Source organism: Plasmopara halstedii (genome assembly GCF_900000015.1).
Source record: "Plasmopara halstedii genome assembly, contig: Scaffold_54, whole genome shotgun sequence".
NCBI lineage: Eukaryota > Oomycota > Peronosporomycetes > Peronosporales > Peronosporaceae > Plasmopara > Plasmopara halstedii.
In genome coordinates, this window is record NW_020186975.1 from 89413 (window position 1) to 100572 (window position 11160).

Genomic DNA, 11160 nt, shown 5'->3' on the forward strand with positions numbered 1-11160 from the left:
ATTCCCGCTTCGTAGCCGGATGCCTTATTGATTGGGCCAATACGACGCCACAACATCACCAGGACCTTCTTCACCTATTCTATGCGCAATGAGCCCTGTGTCAAAGACACGAAATGCACCCACCATCGCTGGTTTCGAGAAACCCCGCGGACAGAGCCCTTCTTTGTCTCCTGCACGCCGTGCAACTTTGGACAGCACGTCCGTGGCTTCACGGGAAGCGCAGCCAAAGGTCTCGGTAACCGAGTGCCAGTGACAGGGTTGAACGACCAAGAACACAGTCGCGACGTCTACCCTCGACAGCGCGCCGCGCCCGCCACGGGTGATGGATTACATCGTCGAGGATTTGGAGAGAGTTGACTACGAGTCGGATACTCCTTTCGCAGGATGGAAGGCGAGGTGCCCCAGCAGCGCGACGTTGGCCCTGCTCAAACCTTGCGGACGCCGTATCCGCAAGCTCGAGTTTCGGAGGAATTGGTGTTATTGTCAATGAACTGGACGAGTCACAGAAACAGCAGCTGGATGCTGTCCGCGGGGTGACACCCATGGGCGCGATATTCCACGTTCGCTCCCTGACCCTCGTGTGGAGTACGGCTTCCGCTGGGGCTCCCGCTTCAAAAGCGAACTCAATCGTTGGGCGTCCACGTGATCGGGCTTCCGGTCCCTACACAAGCTGAGCTTGACGAAAAAGAGCTCTCCGAGCTCGCTTTTTGGTTTCTCAAGAATCCCGGTTGAAACGTAACGCACTCGATTTCGTGCTCAAGGAGGCGCTCCTGTGCCCACGATGCGAATGATTTCTGTGGTGCTCGCCCCTGGCAAAACCGCTGCAGATAACGATGAGCTCTTTGAGCGATGGGTGTAGCAGCACCAGAAACTTTCCTCGCTGTTCAATTTACAGTTGAGTCACAAGGAGGTAAACTCACGCGTAGAATGCCATCTTTGGTTTATGTTTGCCAAACTTAAGGCGCGTCGCCGAATTACTGCTTCCTGAGATGTAAAACTGTGGGATTAGATATTGCTTGCAAAATGATTTTTGCATTTTCTGTCTCGGTGCGAACGATAGGTCCGAACGCATAGGTATGTAGGGGCTCTGCTACAGCGCAGCGATCAACTCCCAATGGTAGTCACGATGTGATTAAACTAACAAGAATCACCTTGACTCTTGCGCTTTCACATCGCTCTTTGAGCCGGGTTTAACTCGTTGGTGACAAGCCAGGCAAAGTGCCGTTGTGATGTGTAAAAAAGCTTTGTACTAGGCTATTTTCTGCACTATTGTGTATAGACGCTTATCACTTCTGCACAGTTGTGCAAAATACAATGTTCTATTATTCTAGTATAAGCATAAGTACCAGAATATTGGAACATATGAAATGGTGGGACTCCTTTCAGCTCAAGCTCGCACCAAGACGTCACGGATGATATTAATGGCCGATCCAGCCTCTAATAAGTTAATCCGTTTTTTTCGCAGTCTTCATGGCCATCACTTCAACCACACCCTGTACCATCTATTAATTTTCAAAACTGTATAGGCAATGACCTTTCAGTATGATTTGCACAGTAAAAATGAAACGAATTGGTCAGAGCAACCTTTTTTCAAATTCTTTGGTTTTAGCATCCTTGGCTAATATAAAATGGCTTTGGTCGCTGCGAGATTCGCCTGCAGACCATGCTTTCCAATAGTGAATCCCAGATTAAGGTATACATCGACGCCAAAGACATAAGTGTCGATGGTGACAAAAAGCTTGTCTACGCGCCTGGGTGTTCACATTCAATCCACCGTGCTCTATACGACGGTGAACAAATGTATCGTCGGAATAAATTTCACGATGCGGCCTAACGGCTACATCATCACACGTGGGAATGTCGATGGAGCATCAGAAAGTCCCTGGGAATAGCATATTATTCTCATAGCTTCTCAATTAAAATATTATTGTTGTGGGAGGATGTTATTGTTGTTCACGAGCGAATGATAATTACAAATTTTCTAGTTCTCGAGCTCGGAGATAAGTACGGCCGACCCAAGCTGTAGAGCAACACATTATTCCTCGAATACGACAACTTGCGCTAGGTTCTCATCTGTTTTCAGCTAAGCAAAAAATCATCATTTGCCAATAGACGTTTTGACCGGTAAGGCTGGGAGATTTGCGCTTTACCACTAAACTTGCTTCGTGCTTTGCATCGACCAAAGTGTTAGTGACATTTTACTACCATGGACTTGTGCCGCAACATTTGGTTCAAAAAATGATGTCAGTTGGATAAGGTACTATCGATCTAGGGAAGGCGTGGTGGGCCTTTTGTCGACACGTTGTCTGTCGCCTTTTACAAAGCGTAAGACGATCCGTAAAATCTTCCACGACAGCCATTCTAAAAGCTCACAGTTATCTATACGCACATTCAGTAACGAATGATAAACGTCGCTTAACTACGGCATTCAGCGGCTTGTAACGTTTTGTATATACCCAGCGGGTGACAATTCTAGCTCAATCCAGGATTAACTGTTGGTCAAGTATTGCCATCAAGATTCGGAGGACGACATGATTACCAAAGAAGAGTCCGAGAGGCTCAAAACCAAAATGAATACAGAAGATGAAATAGAGGACAGGATCTACATCGAGCTCAAGAGAGAACGCGCAGGGTGCATCGAGAGAAAGGCCTGAACTGACCAGGCGTCAAGCTGCATGGGTAGCGGACGGCCAAGTTAAATTGACCCCGGAAGCCAGGCCAGCAAACATTACGTATGAAGTGACCAGCAAACTAAAGACAAATGATTGAAGGTAATCATTGAAGGAAATACCGCTTGAGAGGGGATTCAAGTGTGGATAGCTACGATACCACCCATAGGCAGTCATGCACTTCTATCCAAAAATTTAGAGACCAAGGCCGATGCGGATGATTTTACTGAGCAAATAGAGGCTAGGTGAGTGGCCTGCCGAATAAATCGGGATTTGAGGTAAGTATCATATTTGCTGCTAAAAGATGCTATGCACAGTCAAGGAAACAATCGTTGTTCGGCAATCAATGGTATAATAGGGTGTGAAAGTAAGGGGTAGAGACATGCTAGGCGCGTGGGTGAAAGCAGATAAAAGAATTTACAAGGAGAAACTTTACAGCTTAAATGCTAACCGTGAAAGATGAGTTGCAGAAATTGATGCGGTGAACACAGACAAGCTGAAGACGTTACTGTTCGCATTCCTACTGAAACAGGGTTACACGTTTTCGTGGTTGTACAAGAAGGTGTGACCGGACATAAGTGTGGATTACACAAGTTGGTGTAACCACACAATGGTGTGGCTACACCATAACAGGAACCCACTAAGTGGCAGGACTGCCAGTAGTTATACATATTAATAAGGTTCTACTATCTAATCAGGACAATCTACAGATTTAGATATAGGCGGCTCTGCCGCGAATAAAACAATTAAATGCAGTTGCAATTTTTGAATAGAAGAAATAATTTGCCTTGGTTAAGGTTGTGGGTACTTTTGGAGGTAGCGGATTGCGATCCGCTTCACTCATACCGGTTCTTGTGAAGAACGTCAGGTCGTTGACCTTAGCTTAGCTTACTCTAAACAAAAAGCTACGGCAGCCCCGTTGCACTTGGTAGCACTCGTTGTCAATCTACGCCTGAGTCGTTACGACTGATCCTCTGTGAGGATGGGGCAATACTCCTATTTGCCCCAGGGCATGCAGGAAGGGCTTAAAAAGCTGATGTCTGTGCTTGGCCTTGAGGATGTAAAACATCTTGTTTCGTAAGGCCCCAAAGCGATAAACGCGCGCCTAGACGCGTTTTCGATCTAAGAAAATGATCTGCTAGCAGAAGCTGTCGGCATCGACGACGGGTGCCCCCCCCTCGACCCAGGCCGCTCATGGTGAGCGTTAAGCCCTTCAAGGGCAAGGATGGAGCGAGTTTCCTACCTTGGGTAAGATAGGTCGAGAGATGGCTATAACATCCGCCATGATCCACAACGAGCAACAACGCGTGGCACTAGCTTCCTCCAAGCTCGGAGGCAGAGCGCGAGAATAAGCACTAATGTGCGGTGCTTCAGTTTAAGCGGCGTTTTCCTCCTGAAAGGAGCTAAAGCTTCAGCTTCTACGATTGTTCTCGGCGCCTAATCAGGCATATCGCGAGCGATCGCGTTTCCTTGCCACCCGACAGGGCAAGAAGGAATTGGTGGCCTTGTCCAAGAGTTGAGAATTCTCATTGCCGGGATGGCAGCAGATCCTACCCTGAGGCGGTCGCTGTGAGCATCTATACGAAGGGCCTTTGCACTGGCGTGGCCAGAATGGAAGTCTTCCGTGTGCATCCATCTTCTTTTGAATAAGCGGTGTATGGTCATTTAATGCCGAATTCGACTTCAAGTCTGTACGACTTGGTTGGAATGCATAACCTCAGAGCTCGACGAGCGGGCTTAAGCCAATGATTCTCAACCTTGCTGAAAAGGAGGAGGGAAAGCTCTGAGCTGCTGAGCGGCGTGTAAACACTCGACGTTGTTTTGTTGTGGAGACACCCCTCACCTTCGGACGGGAGTGTCCCTTGCGCAAGGCGCGTAAAGATTCGTCGAACGGACCTTCCGCTTCTAGCTAGTTTGACGCCGAGAAATGACAGAAAAGAGAAGGTGCGGGGCGCCCTATTGGGAGAAAAAGAGTTCTGTTGAGTCTCAAAGAGGTAGAGGACAGCAGGGCCCACTTCCGAAGAACTGCGTGCTCTTAAACACGGAATGTGTATTCAGGCCGGGCTTCTGGTCGTAAAAGCGATTGTGAAGGGTTTTAAAATGCCAAGGAAGATCCTTATCGATTCTGGGGCGTCAAGCAGTTATGCTTGACGCTCTACCATCGAACGAAGTCAGCTGCATGCTGAGGCACTGAAAGTGCGGTTGAGCGACACTGTCACTGCTTGCTTGGTGACGAGGACTTGTGTCACTGTGCCGATGGTCCCTGTGGCCCCGGTGTCAAGTTTCTTGACCTCGATAGCGTAGACCGCCGCTTAGTCTTAGACTTGTGTTTAAGGTATAATTTTATCCTTGGTATGGCATGGTTATAATCTCATGATCCATGGATTGATTTGAGGTCGAAGACCTTGGGCACTTCGCGCACGTCTCCTGGTGAAACTATGGTGAGTCATGAAACCACATCTGCTACAAAGCAAAAGCGCTATTGGCACGGGTACTGGACCGGATGAGTCAATCTGCTGGTTATCGGAGTATCAGAGTTGTCGAAAACCGAAGGTGTTTTGGACACGAGTCCCTAGCGTGACACGCAACCCACTGAGCGCTGCTCAAGTATTGAAGTATTCGCTGCATGGCAAGAGTGGTATGGTTGGCCAAGGGTTTAAAGCATCAAGGGCGAGGCCCTTGTGATGCACGTGGAGGGGCACGTAAATCACTGAGCGCTGCGCACGTTTCAAAGCAGTTGCTGCATGTCAAGAGTGGCATGGTCGGACGAGGTCCAAGGCATCCTGGGCAAGGCCCTTCTGATGCGCGTGGAGTGGCTCGTTATCCACTGGACGAAGACTGCGGGCTAGAAGATTTTTGTCGGATGTTGTTGATAACATCGAGACTTCGATGGAGTAGGGAGTGGGGAGCTGGACAACGCCGAGTGCGTGTTCCCACTGGTCTCGATGAGACGTAAAGCCTCTATAGAGTGGAGACGGCGAAGCCGTAGGTTATCTGCAAGACGCAGTGCACACATGGTGTGTCTACCGTGGGCGATAGCGCACAGCTGTGTACCCTTGTCAACGATCGGACGGGAGAGGAAGACGGCGACGTCACCCTTAAAGCTAGCTGTTTCCGCGGTGGATGCCCTTCTTGAGCTGAGCGAGATGTCCTTTGAAGAATTCAGTGGTGCCTTGAAGGCAGGCAATTTAGCCGAGATGGCTATTAAAAGACTAAAGTAGGAGACTAACTCGTCGTCGTTTCTGGGTGAAGCTGTCCTGGAGGACACGAATAGGGTGCTAATCGCACGAAGTGGATCATCGACCCCGAAGGATCCCTCGGATCCAAACTATCCTTCAATAAAAAAAATCCACGACGTCGTCTCCAAAGACCCGCCGTTGGTCCTGCCTCCGGACCAAGGTGTGTGTCATGAGGTTGACCTGGCTCCAGGAACCAAATACTGCATAACACGTCAATGGCCCCTGCTCAAAGAGCAGTGTGACGTCATTGACGCCTTTTTCGGTGCAAGAGTACGAGGCAGATATGGTGCGTGAGAGCAAATCTCGACATTCGACACCCACGTTTTGTGTCCGTAAGCCGAACGTCAAGTGGCGTATCGCTCACGCTTATAATAAGCTGAACACTGCCACCATTCCGACACAGACACCGATTCCTGGAAAGGATGTTCTCCAGAGAAATATGGTTGGCTTTACAAAGTACAGCGCGCTCAACTTGGTCATGGGTATTACCGATTGCTCATGAGAGCGAGTGATATTCTGCTTATAGCGGTGGGTACTCCGATGTTCTGAAAGGGGCTAGTGATGACCCAAGGGCTGTCAAATGCACCAGCAGTATTTAATCGTCTTATGATGCAGTTATTCAGGTCCACCGGGCGTATGCACAAATATACTTCGACGACATCTTCGTCCACAATTGTGCGGGGCACGGAGGATAGATGAGGAAATCCACATCGTCCATTTGAGAGCGGTGGTCGAGTGCATGCGCACGAATAAGCAGTATGCTCATGCCGATAAGAGCATCTTCAGCGCGGAAAAAAATCCTTTCCAGGGTGCTACATTGGTAAGCGTGGCCAACGCGCAGATATCGCTAAGGTCAAGCTCACTATGGATTGGCTGATTCCAAAGAATCAAAAGAAATTGCGCAAGTGGTTGGCCTCGCCGACTACTTGCACAATTATATCTCAAATTACGCGGAAATGGCACGGCCGTTGTCGAGACTCCTTAAGAAGGATACGGAATGGTGTTGGGACACCAAGCATCGGGGGGCTTCTGACATGGTCAAAGACTGCCTCCTTCATGCACCAATACTGGCGTTGTCAGACTCTGATCGTCATTTGAGTGTCGCCTGTGATGCCGAGGGGCGAGATCGGGTGATCGCGTTTGAATCTCGCCTGCATAAGGCTGTGGAGAGGTCTTTCAGTCCACAACAAGGACTACTTGCGATGTAGTATGCAGTGATCAAGTTCATAGTACACCTGCTTGGCTCAAAGCCGTTTGCGATCTATACAGATCATGCGTTATTACGCACTGCGATTCAGTCGCCTCGCCGATTTCCAAATTGCTCTCAATATTTGCAGAATATAACTTTGCGGTGATGTAAAAGCCAAGAAAGCAGAATGTTTTGGCTGATACGTTGTCATGCGGACCGGATTATGAGCTTGTTCATGTCACGATGATGACGTCGTCAGTGACGGATTTGATCCGCGCCGCATACGCTAATCCTATGGTATGTGGGTAGCACTGCTACAGGCTCTCGGAATCAAGGAGTTTGGAAATTCGATCAAGAAATTGTCGGCGCGAATTCGCGCACGATTACACCGATATACGTTGAATAAAGAATTGCTAAATTGTAGCACCGATTTGACGGATACGCCACAAATTGTGGTTCTCTTGATGAAATTGTAAATGCCGTATCTTATATGAGGCCCACGACTAGTCATCTCGGTCGTGAGAAGACTTATAGCTCGGTGAGTTGCCGCTACTGGTTGCTCAAGCTATACAAACGGACGATGAGACGTGCCAATGGGTGAAAATCTCATCGAATGCAGCGGCGCCGCTGGCCAGTTTACCGGTACCCTCCGGGTGTTGGCAGTCCATGAGTATGGACTTCGTGTTTGGCCTGCCGTAGGACTCGGTGGGGGTGAGTTTGCAACCACAGCAGCTCACGGTCATATTTTGAGGTCAGGGTATGGCCCATCGCCATCCCTGGCTTGCCGAAGTGCAAACTTTCAAGAGTTCTCGAAGCCGGGGAATCCATGGCGCTTCACAAGATACTGGGTTTGACTCTGGCGACGACGTCGACCCACACGATGTTCCACGTGTAGTAGACACCGCCATTTTCGTCGAGAATAGTTGGCGACGGACGATGACAAAGTGGTCAGTCGCCGTCCGGTGACTTGCGATGCTCTTTGAGCTCTTACGGACATTGTCCGTCGCGATCGGGACTCCACTGAGCATCATGCTGAGATTGCATACCACTGTGCGGAAGGCCACAAGAGCTGAAAGCATTTTGTGCACCGACTGCTTTACGTTGAAGACAATCGCGCGCTGTCGGAGCGGCTTCTTGCCGTCGAGCGGACGAATGCGTCACTTTGTGCGATGGTGAAGTACTTGGCGCCGTTTGAGATGGAGATCGTCGCAACTTGTGCTCAAAACCGTTGCGGGTCAGCTTCTGGGTGGTCGAGCGCCTGTGGGCGCCGCCCCGGCGTCAAAGCTTCCCATTTTCCTTGCGCCGGACCCCGGGGCGGCTTAAGCAAGCCCACATAGAACACCAGGTGAGTGCGCATCCTTCTCGAAAGATTTAATGTATACGCTAGGCACCGCTTGGCCAAAATCTTATGAGGTCCAAAAAACAGTAGAATGGTCTGCGTTGTAAAGACAACATATGTAGGAAGATTTATTGCTTTATAAAACCAGGTCTTCGACCTCAAAGCTTTCAACATTTCTTCTGCTTCTTCCGGCTGCATATTTTTTGGGTTTCAGCCATCGAATTGCGAACGCGTCGTAAGACTCTTAGTCTTATGGATAGGAAGTCATCGACTTCTTTACGAACGGCGAGGGGGCTGACATCAGTTAGTCGGTCGGCAATTCCTCTTCCACCAAGCCCTGAGCTATGAGATGGCGGCGTCAGCGGATGCGAGAATTTAGAAGCCCGTTTGCGTTGAACGGCGTATTTTATTTAACCGGCAGACGCATGCAATGCATTGTTCAGAGCAAACTTTACAAGTGGAATCTTGGTGCTTCAGTGCCTCAGCGTCTCAGTGCAGACGCTGCGAAGGATGTCTCCAACGACGCGATTCACGCGCGCAGTTTGACCAGCGGCTCGTTGATGGTCCGCTGTTGACATAGTCAACTTGGTGTTCAGCACCTTGAAGATCGTCGACCAAAACTTTCCTGTGAAGCAGTGGTCTCTGTCAGAGACAGTTGAATCCGGGAGTCCATGTTGTCGATAGACACGATTCACAAACAGCGTCGCTATAACCACACCTTTAATGGTGTTCGGTACCGCCGCAAGATGAGTCATCTTGCTCAAACGGTCCACAAAGACAACCATACCCGTATTGCCCGCCGAGTCCTTCAGCAGGCCAAACGCAAAGTCTAAACTCATGGACTGCCAGCACCCGGAGGGTACCGGCAAACTGGACAGCGGCGCCGCCGCATTCGGATAGGATTTATCCCTTTGGCACGTCTGACACGTGCGCACATAGGTGTTCGTCCATTTGTACAGCTGGCACCACCAGTAGTGGCAACTCACAGAGCAGTACGTCCTCTCACGACCGAGATGACTATGTCTGGACCTCTTAGAGGATATGAAATGTCAGATCCTCATCGTGAGGAACCACAATTTGTGGAGTATCCGTCAAGTCGGTGCTATATCACAGCAATCCATTATTCAATAAATATGGGTGAATCCGTGCCTGCAGTCGCGACAACAACTTTCTGTCCATGCCTTTAAACTCCTTGCTTTCAAGAGCCTGTAGCAGCGCTACACACATGCCATCATCCGCGTACGCGGCGTGGATCAAATCCGTAACTAACGACGTCACTGTCGTGACACGAGTAGGCTCATAATCCATCTGCGTGACAACGCATCAGCCACAGCATTCTGCTTTGCTGGCTTATACTTCACCTAACCTTGGAGTTTTATTCTGCGAGGAAGAAGAGTCACCTGACATTCTTCTCCGAGAGATGCGGCGACCGAGTCGCAGTGCGTAGTGACGCGTGATCTTTGTGATCACAAACGGCTTGGAGCCGAGAATGTTCACCATGAACTTGACAAGTGCATACTACATCGCAAGGAAAACCTTGTCGTGGACTGGGTAATTCTTCTCCGCAGCCTTGAGCTGGCAAAATTCGAACGCGATCACTCGATCACGCGCCTCGGCCTAGCTTGCAGCAGTGCACAGCCGATGGAAAGTTCGAAGTGCCACAGACGACACTAAAAGAACGATCAGGGTCTGTCAACGCCAGTATTGGTGCATGAAGGAGGCTGTCTTGATCCTGTCAAAAGCCTCCCGATGCTCGGTGTCCCAGCACCATTCCACATCCTTCTTAAGGACATTCGATGATGGCCGTGCCATTTCCGCGTAATTCTCGCTGTACATCTGCAAGTAGTTGGCGAGGCCAAGCCACTTGCGCAAGTCCTTCTGGTGCTTTGCAACCGGTCAGTCCACAATGGCCTTGACCTTAGTTGGATCCGCTCGAAGGTCACGCTCCCCTATGAAGATCCCTAAAAAGGGGAATTCTTCGGCGCCAAAGATGCACTTGTCTGCATTAGCATACAGCTTGTTCGTGCGCATGCACTCGAGCACCGCTTTCAAATGGACGATGTGGTTCTCTTCATCCATCCTCCACCGCTTCGCATGACTGTGGACGAAGATGTCGTCGGAGTATGTTTTTGCATACGCCCGGTGGGGGCTGAACAAACTGCGTTACAAGACGATTAAAAGTTGCTGGTGCATTTGACAGCCCTTGGGGCATCACCAGCCACTCTCAGAGCATGCCGCTTGGAGTGCTTACCACTATCAGCAGAATGTCACTCGCTCTCATGAGCAATTGGTAATATCCGTCTACCAAATCGAGTGCACTGGACTTCGGACATCCCACTATATTGTTCTGAAGAACACTTTCTAGGAATTGGCGTTTGTGCCGGAATGGTGGCAGCGTTGAGCTCATTGTAAGCATGAACGATACGCCACTTGCCGTTCGGCTTTGGAACACACAACGTGGGTGTCGAATGGGGAGACTTGCTCTCACGCACCATTCCTTCGTCGTGCTTCGCGCGGAAAAAGGCGTCAATGACTCCTTGGGCAGGGGCCACTGGCGTGTTACGCAGTATTTGGTTCCCAGAACCAGGTCAATCGCATGACGCACACCTCGGTCCGGAGGAAGGACCGAAGGCGGGTCTTTGGAAATGACGTCATGAAATTTCTTAACCAAAGGATAGTACGGATCCAAGGGATTCCGTAGGATCGACGATCCACTCCGTGCGT

At 49.8% G+C, this 11160-nt stretch overlaps 1 protein-coding gene across 1 annotated transcript; it reads left to right on the forward strand.

Annotated features, from left to right (window-relative positions):
* Positions 1-2761: 2761 nt before the first annotated feature.
* On the forward strand, positions 2762-3132 carry PHALS_11358 (uncharacterized protein; the record flags this gene model as incomplete). Its single annotated transcript, XM_024724626.1, has 3 exons — positions 2762-2771; positions 2839-2914; positions 3048-3132. 3 exons carry the CDS (start codon positions 2762-2764, stop codon positions 3130-3132), a joined length of 171 nt encoding a protein of 56 aa, XP_024571847.1.
* Between the last annotated feature and the right edge of the window lie 8028 nt (positions 3133-11160).